Source organism: Prionailurus bengalensis, chromosome C2, assembly GCF_016509475.1.
Source record: "Prionailurus bengalensis isolate Pbe53 chromosome C2, Fcat_Pben_1.1_paternal_pri, whole genome shotgun sequence".
In the NCBI taxonomy this organism is placed as follows: Eukaryota; Metazoa; Chordata; class Mammalia; order Carnivora; family Felidae; genus Prionailurus; species Prionailurus bengalensis.
In genome coordinates, this window is record NC_057350.1 from 22,966,191 (window position 1) to 22,985,507 (window position 19,317).

A 19,317-nucleotide genomic window follows, 5' to 3' on the forward strand; every position below is an offset into this window, starting at 1 on the left:
ATCTAATTGGGTTAATGCTAAAAACCCATATGGTATTTTCAACAGATGTAGAAGAACCATTTGAATGGCACAGGGGAGAGATATTTTAGAGTAGCTGCCCTTTCTCCCACTTTAGCTTTCATGCCACCAAGTGTTCCTGATTATCTTTGTGAAAACTTCTTATTTTTCCCCACTGTTTGGTCCTCAACTATTTCCTTTATTGGCTGCACTTATTTCCTTTGGATATAGTATCTCTGTGCAACAGGTAGTCTGGATCCTTCTCGCTGGGCTGCTTCCCTACATTACTTAATGTTTATAGGATTTTAAAATTTTTTTTTAGCAAGGATAACATGCTTATAGCCCTACATAAATATGTCAAAATAAAACCTTCTAATACTAATTTTCACTCTGTCAATGTCACTACCATATACTTCCATTCGCCCATTATATATTAAATATCCAGAGAATAGAACAATTATTATTTACACTATTATAGACATTAAACTAATGTCATATGAAGATATAAAGATTAAAAAATGTAGATTTAAATGATTTATTATGTTAGCCTCAGAATCTGATTTATTCTAGCCTGTATGATAATTATGTTTCCACTTAAATATGAGAATTTTGAACAAATGTTGAACTTTAAGACAGAAATTTAAACAGAAGGAAGTCTCTCTGGAAAGATACAATGATGAGAATGAGATTCTAGAACAATATTTGTTCATTGTAATGAATGGTCCAAGAGCTTTTCTGTGCTGCAATTAGATGTAATATTGACTCTTTAAGATACACACTAGAAACCAGAAGTCTCTGAGATACATGATTATTATCTGGGGTGAATATGTTAATGTTTGATGTGTAATCCTTTTAAAAATACCAACATTATGTTACAAAGGAATCAGTTTGCAAAGAACATCTAAAAACACCTATTTAAAGAAATATCTCGTTTATTGCTACCTGCTATATTAAATGGATAAAGGTTTGGAACTTGCAGAATATCAGTAAATGTTCAGGAAGTGACAGAATAAAATAAAATTGGATTGCAATTATTCTTCTTTAATAGTTTTTTTTTAAACCTAATCCTTACAATTGGCCCTTTTTTGACAATGTGGAATATATTTTTACTTATTGTTTTCTTGTGATTATTCTTACACTATTTGGTTTGTGAAGTGCAGAAGAGATTCTATAAATATTTGTAGCTATGCTTAAGTAGTAACCCGAATTAATAACTAGTATGAATTTATAAAATTGTCCATCTGTAAAGTTTCATTGACTCCCTTTTAACAGTTAAAGCCACAACCTAAAAGAATGACAACGTTGATATCTGTTTGATGTTAATAAAAATGAAGTAACATTTAACAATTCTAAAAATATATAAATATAAGTAAACTGTTAAAGAATGGACTTACGATAGAGTGTTTATTCATTTGATGAAGTAAGCTTTTTAAAAATGACATTAAATTTATGAAAATTTAACTGCACATAATTAGCTTTTTTTCTGAATAATGTAGTCCATAAAGAAAATATATAATTGAATTGAATAAAATACACTTTTATATACATACAACAATGGTGCCATTAATGCTAGCATTCCTATTTCCATATAGTCTCTAGCTGTAACATTAATGTGGCTGTCCTGGGCCCATTTTGGGCGGAAACCTGAAGTCTAGAAAGAATGACCAGTGCAATGGGTGTAGTCTTTGACTTGGGTTAAATCACTCTGTTAATCTCTTTTACAATTTAACTAAAAACAAAACTGTCATAAACTTCAAATGAAACTCCAAAGAATGCTCTTATTCTTGATAAAATAAGATCAGAAATATTTTTCCATGAGATTGATCCTGGACACAAGCCAGAAGGATATGTATCTGTAACCTACCTGTACCAGGAGATAGAGGGCTCGGGAGAGCCAGAGGCCCTGCAGGATAATGTCATCTCTTCTCCTCTCTCTGCTGTGGCATTAAAGGATTTCTGAGGCATTGTGATCGCTGGCGGCACTGAAAAAAGAGATGAACACAGATTAAATAGAGATGAAAAACATTTTATAAACACCATTGGGACTTTCTTACAGGTAATTTTTGTTGTTGTTAATTTTAAGCCTGAAAAGTTTATTGTTTACGTCTGTATTTATATCAACAGGACTGACTTGGTTGCACAGTAAAATAACTTTAAGACCACTGATCTGCGTGCCATTTTCAATAATGAGATAATTCGTTCTAATGCTATTGTACTATTTTTAATCTATCAAACTAAACAAGAAAGTAGACATTTTAACCAATTTATATGTATACTTTTATGAAATATTTCTCAGAAAAAGACAGACAATACTCTCCTGACTTACATCAATACTGAGATCTACTTGGAGCATAAATGGATTTCCTATTTGAGTTCTCATCGGTATATGTAATTCTATAAGCAATTATTCACCGCTTCAAGACAGGGCTTTCAAATTAGGTGTCACACCATAATGTTCTTTCTGATTAACTGCACTTAATTTCTTCACACAACTATAGAACATTTTATGAAGAGAAACTGCTCAAGACATAGAGAGTATGAAATAGATTTTCATGAACAATTCAATTTTAAAAATTAAGCTTCCCCAATTTCTAACTAATTACATTGCAAAAACTGTATATGCTGCACATTTCGGACATGTTGAAACTGTTACTAAAATGTACTGTTTGCAATAAACAAATCAATAGCATCCATAATAGAAACTAAATTTCAAAGTACAGCATAAATTTTGATTTAATGCACACTTTTATGATTTTCAATTAAATGACAAAATGATGCTCTTAAAATTAATTATGTTAGTAGAATTGTCTTTTACATATTTAGAAGTGTGATAACAACTGGGGTGCCTGGGTAGCTCAGTTGGTTAGGCATCTGATATTGACTCAGGTCAAGATCTTGCATTTGTGGGTTTGAGCCCCACAACAGGGTCTGTGCTGACAGCCCAGAGCCTAGAGCCTGCTTCAGATTCTGTGTCTCTCTCTCTGCCCTTCCCCTACGCACACTCTGTTGTTCAAAAATAAACATTAAAAAAAAGTGTGATAATAACTAAATATCTCTACAATAGCATTCAGGTCAGCATTCATGCTGTATTGTTGATGCTGATGGTGCAGATAGGAGCTGATATGTATCTTAGTAATTAAGCACAATAAATCAAGTTTCTGCCTTTATGAATTTAAATACAAGGTACATGATCTGACATGCTGTCTCTAAAATAACATAATAATTACACGTATTACAATAGGATGGACTTTTTTTTCAGACATTAACTCTGCATTTTAAATACATTGAAATTTGACTTTCTGTATCTAGTTTTCCTTCTTTTGTAATTATGGAAAAGAACACTTTAATCAAAATGTATTGCCTTTCCTTTTCTTATGATAAACATAGGTGCAAGAACACTGTCACTATTTTTATTACAATAATAAATATTTTAACCATTAAATAATTACAATGAAAATGTACTTCTTAATAGAAATCCTCTCTAGAGCAAAGTATTTGTGTAAATAGAAACACCTCCAATCGGAGAATCACATGCTCCAGTTCTTGTCCTATGACTGTTACTCGCTTAAACAAACTATTTGTTCCTTATCATAATTCTCTTTTCTATAAACTGAACTGCAAGATGATCTGCAAGAACTGACAAATCTCAATGTTTCCATGTTATGATACAGTAGCTCTACTAATGAAATGGGTGTTCTTACTTAGAGTGTGCACTTGTAGAACAATATTACTATTGCATATTTATATAGTAGTAATTTGAAGAGTAATTCCAGAACTACTCTGAAGGATAATAGCCTCAAAACCTGCAGAAGTTTTCACGAGTTCTGATGCCAAGATGTGCAGGGAATTTGTTAGCCACTGTGTTAGACTATAGAGCACTTTTACGTATATTATCTTTGGTTCAGAATTTGCTATTGAGTTGGATTAAACAATTTTAAAAGGGATTACAATTATATTTCATCCAAATTTCTTGTCTCATAAGACCCATATGTAGTATGCTTTTTCTACTCTATTTTACCTTCTTAAAAATACTTTTTTTTGTATTTGACTATATCCGAAATATCTAGTTCTAATAACTTTACAAAGATTTATATTGTGTATATTATGTAGTCAATCCTTTCTGATAAATTTCAGTTTTCATTCTTCAGCTTCAAGACACATGAGAACGTGTAGGGAAGTGGCTCCAGAACTCACTTATACAAAGGTTTTGGCCCACCTTCATGTTACAATTAATTCCCTTTGCTGGCTGCAGAGGCACCAAAGATAACCTCTAATTTGATAGCCTAATTCACTTGCATCAACAATGACATCCAGCGGTTCCATTTGCCTTCTGTGTCTTGCAGTCTTCCTCTATGCACTGTCCCTAAATATGTCTCAGAAGATGAAGAACATTGTACTAAGCATGGAATACTCACGTGATTCAAGGTGATCAGAACAATAATCCCTCCAAATTTATTCGGGATAAGGAAAACAACTTCCCAATCCCCAATCACCACCACTGTCAGGAAAGCTACTCTTTTATAACGCATTGATTAATCAGATTTGGCCAAAATGTATGTCATCAAATAAATTCACATGTATGTCCTCTCTCTGGCAGAGGACTACTAACATGAAGACTCATGGTCCTTTCTTATTTACTTTTCCTTGCTTGCACTCTTAAGGCTGTGTGGCATTCAGAAATTAGCGTAAGGGAGGATTTGGAAAAGATGGTAGAATAGTCAGCACCAGGCATCTGTCTCCCAACCCAGGCAGCAATTGCACAGACAGAATCTGTCTAATGTAACTATCTTGGATCTCTGGAGTCTATGGTAGGCTTGCAGCTTCCACAGGGAGGCATGGAAGGTAAGTTGTAAGCAATATCTCAAACAGGTATAGCCATCTTCATAGCAGCATTATTCACAATATTTAAGAGTGGAAGCAATACAAATATCCGTAAATGAATAAATGGATAAGCAAAATGTGTTATATGCACAGAATGGAATACTATTCATAAAGTGAAGGGGAGCCTGGGAGGCTCACTTGGTTGAACATCTGACTCTTGATTTTGGCTCAGGTCATGATCTCAGGGTCATGGGATCTAGCCCTGTTCTGGGCTCTGTGCTGAGTGTGCAGACTGCTTAAGATTCTCTCTCTCTCTCTCTCTCTCTCTCTCTCTCTCTCTCTGCTCCTCTCCCCCACTTGCCATTTCTCTAAAATTAAAAAAAAAAGAAAAAATTAAAAAAAAGTTAATTCTGACATATACTTCACATGGATGAACCTTTAGGATGCTATGCTAAGTGAAATACCAGTCACAGAAAGACAAATATTCTATGAATCCACTTATTATGTACTTGGAATAGTCAAAATTATAGAGACAGAACTTGAAATGGTGGTTGCTAGGAGCTCTTGGGAGGGGGGAATAACAGGGAAAATATGGAGAGGACAGGAGGTGAAAGAAGGGAATAGGAAGTTATTGTTAAATGGGTATAGAGATTCAGTCTTACAAGAGGAAAAGAATTACAGAGATGGATGGTGCTGGATGGTGCACATTATGAACATATTTAATTCCACATAACTTATACTTTAAACGAGTTAAGATCATAAATTTTATGTTATGTGATTTTTACCAAAATGAAAAATAAGAGAAGGGGGAAAAAAGTCACATAAGCTATCTTAGTCCTTGGCCAAGAGAAGAAATAGTCCATGTTCATGCTTAAGTACCTGGTATTTTTTAATGTTTATTCATTTTTGAGGGAGACAGAGACAGAATGTGAGTGGGTTAGGGGCAGAGAGCAAGGGAGACACAGAATCCAAAGCAGGCTCCAGGCTCCGAGCTGTCAGCACAGAGCCTGAAGTGGGGCTCTAACCCATGAGCCATGAGATCATGACCTTAGCCAAAGTTGGATGCTCAACCAACTGAGCCACCCAAGCACCCCTAAAGTACCTGGTATTTTTAACATTCTATATTGTTGGTCTCAATGTATATGGAACATAACTTAATTTCTTTCCTCAGGTTTTTCCATGAGTTCATTAACACATGGTTCTTTCTACTTTATATAAGCACTGAAGAGAGAAAAATGAACCAACCAAGAAGCCACCTATGCAAACTTGATTCATATTATTCAGGGATGCTAGAAAATTGTATCTTTTTAAGTTTTATTCTAAGACTCCTTCTTTGATATGGAAGCAAGTATCCTCATTCTGCAACTTACCTCTTCAGCAATTTTTCATATACTTAATTGCTCATAATATCATATAGTAAAAAAAAATGATTGATATTTTAATATTATGTAGACTCTCCCTACGGAATAAGATATTTAAATTATGGACAATGCATTCTCATCATGATTTTGATCATCATTACTTTCCAGTAGTCTTATTATGTCTCAATGTCTCATGGGTGCATTTTTTTTATTTGTTCTATTTTTATTTGTTTGTTTTGCTCTTCTGCTTTACAGGTTATTATATCATCTAACACCTCTCAATTTTTTTTCTTTTTTCTTTTTCTTTTTTCTATTTTTCTTTATGTTTATTTATTTTGAGATGAGGGGGAGGGACATAGAGAGAGGGAGAGAGAATCCCAAACAGACTCCACATTGTCTGCATGGAGCCCGATGTGGGCTTGAACTCATGAACCACGAGATCATCACCTAAGCCAAAATTAAGAGTCAGACTGAATCACCCAGGTGCCCCACACCTCTCAATCTTCATTGATTCTGGTTATTTGTAATAATCCTTCCTTTTATATTTATGAGGATGGTCAATTTAAAGTGCTACTTGGTAAAAATAAGTTTTCTTTGGAATGCAAGACTTACAAAATTTTAACAAATACAGAATGTCAAATGATTAACATAAAGAAAAGCTAATTAATTGTATAATTTCATTTGGAAAAAATCTAGCTTCTTGGTTACAGCAGACTAAGCATTGTAGTCAGTTCTTTTCAAATAAACAGTGGTTTCTAATGTGGAGTGTCAGCATACTTATTACTGTCTTGCATAAAATCCAATCAATATTTTTTTCATGTACTTGATTGAGAATTGGCAAATAATTGGTGGGCATATGCTGCAATATGGGAATACAGTAAAATTGTAATATAATTACAATTATCTGTTGAGTATTGAGTTCTAAAATCAATCCTATCTGAGTGAAACAGTAAGAGTTTTATCTGATATCAGTTTACAAAATAGGATCAAACTGGCCCATTATATTCATTAAAAAAAAAAACTCAAGGAAAATGTTTCCATTGGCATTTCAAATTCTTAGTAAACTCTAATATGAAAAATATCTGGTATTTGGGAAAATAAATACTGCTTTCAGTGGGAAGTATAAAAACAATGTGAAAATGTTAATGAGAACTTTATTGTATAATTTATGTTTTCCTATATTTTCCAAATTTTGCCAAATAAATCTGATTTTTATGTTCTTTTAATTTGACTTTTAAAGTAGATCACATTCACAGGTTCAAAAATAAAATAAAATAAAATTAAGAGGAAAATTCTAGACCTTACTCTTTTCCTTGTTAACCACTTGGTTATTTGTATTTTTATGCAACTATTAGCACATAATTTTATGTTTACTTCTTCTTTCCACAAAATATACCATATTCTGTACCATGCTTCTTTTCTCAAATTAATAATGCCTGTAAAGAATATATTCATGTCACTATGTAGAGTACTTCCTCAAAACTGTTCATATTGCACAGTCTTCTACCCTGTGGATAAACTATTGGCCACATGTTATATCTCCTGAGGATATCCAAATATTTATCTACTACAATCTTATCTACTGCAACCAATGTACCAATTAATTATCTAGAAGTAAAATTGATACGTCAAAGACTAAACGAATATGTAATCTTGACTGAAGAAGACTAAATCAAATTGCCCTCAGTGGTCATCACTCCAATTTTCTACTCCAACTGTATAGTATTTTTATAACCAGAAAAAAATATATAAATGAACAAGTAAGAAAATAAAGCAATAAAAGTTAAAGGAAATAATTCTCAGATAATTTCCTGAAGTTAATTCATAGCTATAGGTCTAAAAGCATTGTAACCCTTATTAAAGAAAATCCAAGTGAAAAATTAAAGTTGGAAGCATGGAAAGCATTATTTTGAATTTCTTTTTGTTTCCATGTTAAGAGGCGATAACTAAATAAAGGGCCAAAGTTAATGTGAAAGATAACTCTTGTCAAAAAAAAAAGTCTGAAAATTTTAGACACATTAGAGGATATTTTCATGATTAAACATGGCTATTTTTATGCTTTACGAGTATACTGTATGATCAGCAATATTCTTTAATCCTCAAAGTATGTTTCAAGGACCCCAGAAGTCCTCAAAACCCATTCATGGGGTCATATGATGCCTTCCATTTTACCAACCACATATCTGTGTGAAAACGAATTTCTCCTGCAAAATTCTCACAATTTTCCCATTCCCAGTTACTGGACTATGCTAATGGAGGAAAAGTTCAATAATTTCCTGATCTAAAAAAGTCTTTTTCTCAGGTTCAAAAATATATTACAAAAGATTGAATGCAGCAACTGATAAGAGAATTTTTGTTTTCTTGATGGCTTCCTTTACTATGCAAAAGCTTTTTATTTTGATGTAGTCCCAATAGTTTATTTTTGCTTTTGCTTTCTTTGTCTGAGGAGACATATTCATATAGTATTTGTAAATGATGTACCCAATAAGGGGTTAGTATGAAAAATATATAAAGAACTTATACAACTCAACACCAAAACTTCAAACGATCTGATTTAAGAACGGGCAGAGGACCTGAATTTACATTTTTCCAAAGAAGACATATAGATGGCAAACAGACACATGAAAAGATGTTCAAAATCACTAATCGTGGGGGAAATCAAAACCACAATGTATGTCAAAACCACAATGAGGTATCACGTCACACCAGTCAGAATGGCTAGTATCAAAAAGACAATAACAAGTGTTGGTGAGGATGTGGAGAAAAGGGAATCCTCAGGTACTGTTGGTCAGAATGTAAATTGGTACAAACGCTATGGAAATGGTATGGAGTTTCCTCAAAAAAACTAAAAATAGAAATACTATATAATCCAGTAATTTCACTACTGGGTTTTTACCCAAAGAAAATGAAAATACTAATTCAAAAAGATAAATGCACTCCTCTGTTGAGAGCATTATGCTAAATGAAATCAGTCAGACTGAGAAGACAAATGCCATATAAATTCACTTATATCTAAACTATTTAAAAAACCAAATGAACAAACAAGCAAATAAACAAACAAAAAAACTAGACTAGTAAATACAGAGAACAAACTAATGGTTGCCAGAAGGGAGGTGGGTGGGAAGTTGGCTAAAATAGATGAAGAGGATGAAGAGGTACAAACTTCTAGTTACAAGATAAATAAATCATAGAGATACGAAGTACAGCAGGGAACATAGTCACTAATATCATAATCACATTGTATAGTGACAGAGGATGACGACACTTATCATGGTGAGCAATGAGTGATGTACATAATTGTTGAATCAGTTGAGTGTACATCTGAAACTAACGTGACATTGTCTGCCAAATATACCTCAATAATAATTTTTAAAATTTTTTAAATTTAAGTTTATTAATTTTGAAAGAGAGAGGGAATGAGACACAGCGAGTGGAGGAGGAGCACAGAGAGGGAGAGAGAGAGAATCCCAAGTAGGATCCACACTGTCAGCACAGAGCCTGATGCAGGGGTGAATCCCACAAACTGTGAGATCACAACCGGAACCAAAATCAAGAGTCAGATGCTTAACCGACTGAGCCACTCAAGCACCCCAAACATAAATTTTTTAATGTAAAAAAGAAGAAGCCACTGTTTTACTATATTTCTCAACATGTTGCTATTTTCTTTAACATGCTATTTAGGTTAACATACTTATTATTTTTGACAGTTCATAAATCAACATCTTAAAATTTATTTAATTTTTATTTTTTAACATCTTAAAACTTAAATAAATTAATCAAACATTTTAAAAACTTCTCATTTCAATGCCTAATATGTTATTGATATGACACATATAAATAGATATGACCTACATAAAAATTCCTTGGGGAATCCACAATAATTTTACAAATATGAAGAGTTCTAAGGCAAAAACTTCTGAGGTTACCTGAGGTACAAAATGAGATAGAATACAATTTGGTAATTCAAATTAGCATTTAAAGAAAAATCTTATAAAATGGCCAAGAAAAATAATTTAAAATCAAACCCATCGTGTGTTTAAAATTAATCCAAATGTATAAGGTTTCAGAGCATTATTCCTAGAGTTGAGAAATTCTGGAGAAATGAAGCTGTTGGGAAATGTGATCAGCTGAAGGATTTCAGGACTGGTCAAGGAAAAGACCTGACAACAAAGTGGGAGCAGTAGACAGTGGGCTTTATTTGGGGGGTGCATGGACAAGTCGCATTAAAGTATGGATTCTTCGCAGCAGGAGCCCTTCCAGAGACTGCATATTTGGGAGGGAGAACCACCCAGAGTGGGAGGAGTGCAAGGAAACTCCTGGGTGAAGTGGATTTGTGAGGGAGGCTTAGGTGTCTCGGTGACATCACTCAGCAGCACAGCAGAACTCCAAAGGGCAGCAGTGGCATCGGGTCGTGTTTAGGCCCCGAGTTTGTCTTGTCTACAGCTAGCAGAGTGCAAGTGCACTTTCCCAAGGTGTGCAAAGCGGACTGATGCTAAATGTTAAAAATATGCATATTTTGGCTATTATTTAAAACAATGGGTGTAAAAATTTGAATTTGGTGCTAATGAGGCTTTGAGCTACTGGTCCCAACATGCTCTGAATATGAAGAAGAAATCAACATTAAGGACAAATATAGGAGGCGGGGGTCTTCTTTGGCTCATTTATATAACAGGAATGAAGGTAATGCTAATGATAAGAAAAATGTTAGGAAGAAAGGGTTATCTTGGTGTTAAACACTGTTATGTTTACTATAATATCTGAATAAATATCAGAACAAACCATCAAATGATTATATAGCTTGTAATTTTGGGAAGTTACTATTACATATTTTTTAAAAGAACAAATTTTGTAAGACCAGCAGAATTTGCATCTGTGATAGACTGCCAGGAAGAAAGGAGATTTGAAGGCTCTTTTCCTTTTTTTCCTCTGTAAGTCCTTTAATGTTGCCCCATTTAGTAAAGCAGACACATATGGTTTTAAATACACTCTTGTCAAAAGTTAAGCAAGTAGTTAAACTTCTCCTAAAGTGTGAGCTAAATGTTCAGAGCCACACTAGGATGACAAATGAGTATCAATCAAATGAGCTTCTATAAATCATTTCAATTAATATCTTTATTAAAAAGACATTGGGGCACCTGGGTGGCTCAGTGGGTTGAGTGTCTGTCTCTTGATTTCAGTTCAGGTCATGATCTCACAGTTTGTGGGATCGAGACCTGCATCAGTGCTCCTGCTGTCAGTGTGGAGCCTGCTTGGGATTCTCTCTTTCTCTCTTCACCTCCCCATGCTTGTGCTCTATCAAAATAAAGAAATGAACATACAAAAAAAAAAAAAAACCTGGAAACTCGCAGAACAGGAAACTATGGGAGGGATAACAGAGTAGAAAGAGCTTGGAAAAGTAATTGCATCAAGTATTCATGAAATTTGGGCCTCAGCCCTCAGCTGTGCATTTGTAGATCTGATATTAAACAGTACCAAGAGTATGAGAACGGACTAAAGAGATAAATCACCACACAGGTACTGAAATGGTCATTGGTACACATGCAAAAGTTGTGAAAATGTAACTGATTTTTAATCCACAAACCACAGAAGTCTGATCACAATATGTGGCCTGAATTTAAACAGACTTGTTATTTTTTTTTTATTTTTTTTTAACGTTTATTCATTTTTGAGAGACAGAGAGGGGCAGGGCATGAGTGGGGAAGGGGCAGAGAGGGGGAGACACACGATCTGAAACAGGCTCCAGGCTCTGAGCTCTCAGCACAGAGCCTGATGCAGGGCTTGAACTCACGGACCGTGAGATCACAACCTGAGCTGAAGTCGGATGCTTAACCGACTGAGTCACCTAGGCACCCCTAAACAGACTGTCTATGAAAATAAAAATATAAATATTCTCCATAGACTGAAGTAACACCCAGAATCTCATAATGTAATATTCAAAATCCAGTATATAATCTAAACATTTTTCACCTATGAAAAACTAGGAAAATTTCATATTAATGGGAAATGCCAATGGCATGCTGACATATGTTGGATTATCAAAAAACTATTTTAAGGCAACTATTTTAAACATTTTCCAAAGAGCAAGAGTAAACTGAAATAAGAATGAACTATCTTGAAATAGACAACTTACAAATATGGACAATATATTTAAAAATAAACAAATATTAGAACTAGACGCTTAAACAATAAAACACTGTGGATATGCTGGATCGATATGACAGAGGAAAGAGTTTCTGAACATGAAAGGATGATCAGTAGAAATTATCCAATCTTCAAAACAGAGGAAGTAAAGAAAAAAATGAACACAGCTTCAAGAACTTGTGAGACAATACCAAAATATCATCAAATCTAAGAAGGAAAGGAGAAAGAGCACCATAAAAAATGTATGCATATATAAGCATACATGTGTATATGTATCTACAGGACTAACATCTGAAAACTTCTTAAATGGCAAAGGACATCGAACCATAAATTCAAAACCAGCTATGGACTTGAATACCAAATGGCATAAACTCAAAGATGTTCATATCCAGTCACAACATAATCAAATTGCTGAAAACAAAACATACAGAAATACAGAAGATGTATTAGCTACAGGAGAACAACAATTCAAGTAACTGGAGATTTCTTATCAGAAACCATGGAGGCCAAAAGGAGGGGAAACAATATTTTTAAAGTGCCATAAAGACAAATATGCCAAAATAAAGTTCCATGTTCAGCAAAAATATCCTTCAGAAACGCAGGTAAAATAATGCATTATCATTCTCAGACAAAAGACAATAAATCTTCTACTAGAAGGTTTGATCTTAAAAGAATTAGAAAAGGAAACTCTTCAGGCAAAAGAAAAACTTTATCAAAGGGAGTTTCAAGGATGAAGAAAGAACAAAAGAAATGGTAAATATCTTTGTAAAGATATGTTTAATGTTCAAAATAGAAGGTTAACATTGTGTAATGGGGTTTTCAGCGAATGCAGGTATAATACAGACGACAACTAAGACAAAGAGAGGCCTATAAGGACCTATATAGTGTGATAGTTTCTACGTTTCAATTGAAATAGTAAAATATTGGTTCAAAGATAAACAGGAACATTGTAATCACATGAACAACCAGAAAAAAAAAAAAACAGATATGGTCAAAAACGTAATAGATAAAACAAAATAGAATACTAAATAATACATAATCCAAAGAAGGCAAGGAAGGGTAAACAGAAGAATGAAAAACAGAACAAACTGAAAACAAATCAAAACACATGGATGTTCAGGTAAAACAATGAATACTTTATTTCCAAGATTGGGGACAAGTAAGGAAGTCTCCATTCAACACTCCTATTTAACATCATACTGAAGGCCAACACAGTACTAAGTGAGAAATAAGAATGAAAAGCAAACAATCAAAAAGGAAGAAATGAATTTCTTCCAACTTGCAGATGCATTGTTGTATTCATTGCAAATCCAAGAATCTGTAAAAACACTGCTAGAACTAATAAATGTACACAACACAATCACAGGATATGAGAAAAACACAAAAACAATTGTTTTCCATATACGTACTTGCAATGAACAACTGAAGCCAACATTAAAATGTACAAAACCACATACAATAGCTCCAAAAATACAACACTTAAGGATTAATCAAAAAAAAAAGTTACATATGGCATCTAAATGCTAAAAACTACAAAAATGTTAAAAAATTGAAAAAAAATACCTTCATAAATGAAGAAACATACCTTCATTTATTTGTAAATTCCATTTGTAGAGTCCGTATATTTGTAGACTCAACATTGAGAAAAAATGTCAGATTTTCCAAAATTGTTATCAAGACACTACACAATTCTCATTAAAATCCCAGCAGTATATTACTTTGAAGATAGAATAATTCTAAAGCTTAAGTAGAAGATAAACTAGAATTTACAAGTTTTTTCTAAAAGAACAAAGTCATAGAAATAATACCCCCTGATTTTAAGGTATGGGTAAAAAGCTACACAATTGAGGAGGAATGATAATGGTGCAGGGATAGGTGCATAGGTCAATGGAACAGAAAAGAAAGTCCATAAATAGAAGCTTACAATACAACAAAAGTTTTAAAAATTTAGTTTACAAAGTGCGAAGTGCAAAGGAAACAATAGTATCCTCAGAATGGTTTTTAAATAATTGGATTTCCATTTGCAAATACATGAACCTGAGGATAGAAATCATACCATATACAAAAATGAACCCCAGGGGCGCCTGGGTGGCGCAGTCGGTTAAGCGTCCGACTTCAGCCAGGTCACGATCTCGCGGTCCGTGAGTTCGAGCCCCGCGTCGGGCTCTGGGCTGATGGCTCAGAGCCTGGAGCCTGTTTCCGATTCTGTGTCTCCCTCTCTCTCTGCCCCTCCCCCGTTCATGCTCTGTCTCTCTCTGTCCCCAAAAAATAAATAAACGTTCAAAAAAAAAACAAAAAAAAAAACAAAAATGAACCCCAAATGAATCAAAGATGTAAACTGAAAACATTAAAGTAGAAAACTTGGGAGAAAAATCTTGTGACTTGGGGATAAGTGAAGAGTTCTTAAACATGACACAAAAAGAATGGTCCATAAAAGATTAGTCCTTGGAATTTAAAATTAAAATTAAAAGACTTTGCTTTCTGAATTACACTTGTTAAGAGAATGCAATGATAAACCCCAGCATGGAGGAAAGTACTTTGAATCACATGTCTGAGCAAAGAATAATATCCGAAATATATAAAGACAATCTAAATTCAACAATAAGAAAAAAAATGCAAAATAAATGAAAAGACACATCATTAAAGAAGCTGTTTGGAGGGCAAAACTGCATTTATAGAATTTGTAAGGAACTCTAAAACTGTAATAGTGAAAAAAAATAATCCACCGAGAATGTCTGAAATGCAGACATTTCAAAGAGGCATTTCACTGAAGAGTATACAGGGATATAGAAATGAGAAGCACATGAAAAGGTGCAAGCTATCATTAGCTACTGCATAAAACCATCACAATATCATTACAGAAATGCAAATTAAAACCACAGAGATTTCACTACACACCTATTTTGAAGTGTAGAATTAAATACAAAAAAAAAAAAAGCACACACACACACACACACACACACACAACCAACAAACAAAAACCTGAAAAGATCCACACTGGTGAGAGTGAGAAGCAACTTGACTTCTTACACACTATTAGAGAGAATTCAAAATTATACAGCCATTGTGAAAAATGATTTGGCAGTTTCCCATGAAGTTAAAAGCATGCACTTACCATATGACTCTGCAACCTAACTCTCAGGTACTTACCCTAGATAAAGGAAACTGATGCTCACACAATATATTGCACACATGTTTAGAGCAGCTCGATTTACAATTGCAAAAAGTGGGTACACGCAACAACTAGATAAATCTCAAGGCATTATTATTCTAAATGGATTAATATATTCCAAAAAGGTTAGATTTTAGATGATTCCATTTATTTGATACTCCTGAAATACAAAATTGTACTGAAGGAAAGAAATTAGCGGTTGTTTGTGGCTTAGAGGTTGTAGAAGATGTAATTTCAAAGGGAAAGAAATTTCCCTTTTGTTTGTTTGGGGGTGATGCAATAATTTGTTTACTGATTGTAGTGGTGGGACATGAATCTAAGCATATATTAAAATTCACAGGACTATACAGTAAAAATTAAAAAAAAAGAGTAAAGTTGGGGCTCCTGGGTGGCCCAGTTGGTTAAGCGTCTGACTTGTGCTCAGGTCATGATCTCATGGTTTTTGAGTTCCAGTCCCACAAGGGGCTTTGCACTGACAGCAGGGAGCCTGCTTCAGATCCTCTGTCCCCCTTTCTTTTTGCCCCTTCCCAGGTGCATGTGCTCTCTCTCTCTCTCTCAATAATAAATCAACTTTAAAAAAAAGTTTAAAAAAGGAGTAAAGTTTACTGTATGTTAACATGAACCAAACTTATGAAAACTTTTAAACATTTACATAGTGAGTTTTTTAAAAAAATGTAATTGTAGTATAAGTACAATAATTTTATAATATAAATAACTGTGTTATTTAATATATAATTACATGTATAACAATTATTCACCAGATTTAATAAGATGACATAAAAAACAGTCCACAACTCCTGGAGAAATCAGTTCCTCATTGTTCAGAAGCAGGAAAAAAATCTCAAAAATTTCCCAGTCTGAGGGAGTCTTGACTCATGTTCAAGGTATTCTTGTTCCTACTTTATCAAACTCATCCCCTTTCTTTTACTCATTACTCTGATCTGCCAAATGTATTCTGAAAACCCCTTTAATTCTTCCTGCTTGTTTTTTTTATCTGTCATGACTGCATATTCCACATCTTCTATAGTCTTCCTGTTTCATGAAACACCTAGACTGTTGGCCACATTTCAGTTCATGGCTCTGGCTCTTTCAGAACAGCTTTGTCATACCATGCTATCAATAGTCAACTGTCAAAACTGGAGTATGATTAAATTCATTAATTTAATTTCAAAACAAAACTGCGGGTGACATGAAATTTGGACATGGATCTGCAGATACAAAATGATTTTGAATTCGGTACAGAATGGGAGACTGCAATATTTTGAGGTCAGGATTTAGGTATGAGTAAGCAACATCACATTAAACAAAACACACTGCTAACATTATTCAAATCCTTATCATTCTCTGTAGAATTCTGTTTGCTACATTGAAATATATATATATATATATATATATATATATATATATATATATCTCATATATGTGTATATATGTATACACATATATGAGAATGTCAGCTTCCAACCAAGATATACAAAGAGGTACCCAATTTATCCTACTAACTAAACAGAAGCAAGAAATCAGATGTATGGACTGCATAGAACAATAGTTTTCAAGACATTGTGAATCAGTCAACAAAGTAGTCAACAGTGATTTCTGAAATACAAGAGGAAATGAGTGAGTCCTATTACTGTGCCAGCTAATTGTCTAGAGAGAGTTTCTAAGCTGCAGTACAGAGGGGAAGGGCCCAGTTGGAGTCTGGCAGTCTTCCTGAATTGAGCCAGGGAAGGCTCTGGGGAGAAGCAAAGAAGGCTACAGTTTAAAGGGCAGAAAGCCAGACAGAAGACAGGTGTGCAATGAGGACTTCCTGAGATCTGCAGTGAGTTTTCCTGAGGTCTTCCAGATGAGTACTGCCGAGTACATCCATGAGAAGAAACTAGTGAAGCCAGGGAAAGAATTTCCCAAAAGACTCAGGAGAAACAACTTCCAAACTCAAACAGAGAAAAGGATAGTTTTTATTCCCATGAGCCAGAATTTTGCTTTAAAAATGAGAAAAAAAAACCTCATAAAATATGTGAAATAAGGAATTAAGAGAGATTTTACCTCACAAGTGGGGCAAAATTAGCTCTGGACTATTTTGGTCCCACCTGACAAAGCTTAAAAGCATGAAGGATTAAACTGTTTCCAAGTCATTCATCTGCATTCCTGAAAAAGACCTAAAATATTTAAGGAAATACAAAAACACTCAGCATATTAAAGGAGTAAAAATCCACAAATTCTGGCATCTAATTTAAAATTACTCACGATGAATAGAAGCAGGAAATATGAGACATGATGAGGGGGAAAAAATACAATCAACCAAAAGTGGCCCAGAAATGGCACATTTGATAGAATTAGCAGACAGGAACATTAAAGCAGTTACTATAACTGCATTCCATATGTTCAAGACTCTAGAGGAAAGACTGATCATGTTATAGACTTAGAGAATATTTTAAAAATCAATTTATGCATATTAAAACTATAGCATCTTAGGGCAAAATGCACAAGACAGGATTAATAGTGGATTAAACACTATAGAAGAAAAGAGAACTTGAAGAAAGCAACAGAAACTATCCACATAGTAACAAGCAAAAAAAGAAAATGAACATAACATCTGAGAGATGTAGGGATGTTCAAATGGCCTAGTCTATGTGAAATTTGAGTTCCAAATTTCTGTGTGGGACAGAAAACAACATGTGAAGACCTACGAACGGAAAGATTTCCAAATTTGATAAAAATTATAACTCAAGTTTGTCAGCAAAACCCAAGTACAAGAATAAGGAAGAAAACTACACCAAGGTATATAATATCCAAATTGCTTAAAGCAAATTGCTTCAAGCAAGTGATAAAGAGAAAATCTTCAAGAATCCAGGAGAACTAGATGGGTGGGGCACTTTAGGAACAGAAGCAAAAGATAAGGATTAGGATGAACTTTTCATCTGAAATAACTCTGGCCAAAGATGCTATTTATGGCTCAGAATTTTTAAGGTACTGAAAGGAAAACAAAACAAAACAAAACATTCAATTTAGAATTCTATACTCAGCAAAATTTTATTTCAAATATGAAAGGAAAATAAATATTTTCTCAGAAATACAGTAGGTGAAGTGAATCATCACTAGCAGACTTGCACCACAAGAAATGCTAAAGGAAGTCATTCGGGCATTTGGGAACAGATACCAGATGGAACTCTGGATATACACAAAATAATGAAGAACTCTAGAAACGGTAACAATGGTGATACTATCATACAAAAGTTTTCCTTTCTTTATGCAAATCCCTTAAGAGCTCATTGACAATTTAAACAAGTGCATATATAAGAGAGAAAGGTGCTATTATTCTCCACTATTATTCCCCTCTGTAAAGATATCGATGCCATCAATGCAGTAAACCCAGCCGTTTATAAATATGCTAAGTTAAATGGCAAAGGGAATTTGCAGTTCATAATTAAGATTACAGATATGTGGGGCTCAATTAAGCGACTGACTTTGGCTCAGATCATGATCTCATAGTTCGTGAGTTTGAGTCCTGCACTTGGTAAGCTTGAGCCCCATTTCAGGTGAGCAGGTGCCCCACTCTGGGTGAGCTCCTGTGTGCCCCGCTTCAGGTAAACACAAGCTCTGCTTAGGGTGAGCCTCGCTTCTCTCTCTCTTTCTCTCCCTCTCTGCCCTTTGCTCACTTGTTCCCCCTCCCCAAAAAAACACACAAATTATAGACATTAAAATGGGAAAAGTATCCTAGATAATCCAGGTGAGACCAATTGCAGGAGCCCTTAAAAACAGAGCTCTCTCCAGTTGGAATACAAAACAGAAGGCAGAAGGAGAGGCAGCAGAAGGGAGTCAGAAATA

General features: G+C 34.2%; 1 protein-coding gene across 3 annotated transcripts in view; it reads right to left on the reverse strand.

The window, feature by feature from the left end:
* Positions 1-19,317, reverse strand: part of NCAM2 (neural cell adhesion molecule 2) — a 523,753-nt gene that overhangs the window by 183,173 nt on the left and 321,263 nt on the right. For all 3 annotated transcript variants that reach the window (XM_043593819.1, XM_043593818.1, XM_043593820.1), the window contains one exon: positions 1,862-1,979. In XM_043593819.1, the coding sequence (XP_043449754.1) occupies positions 1,862-1,979 (118 nt within the window). The remainder of the gene's footprint in view (positions 1-1,861; positions 1,980-19,317) is intronic.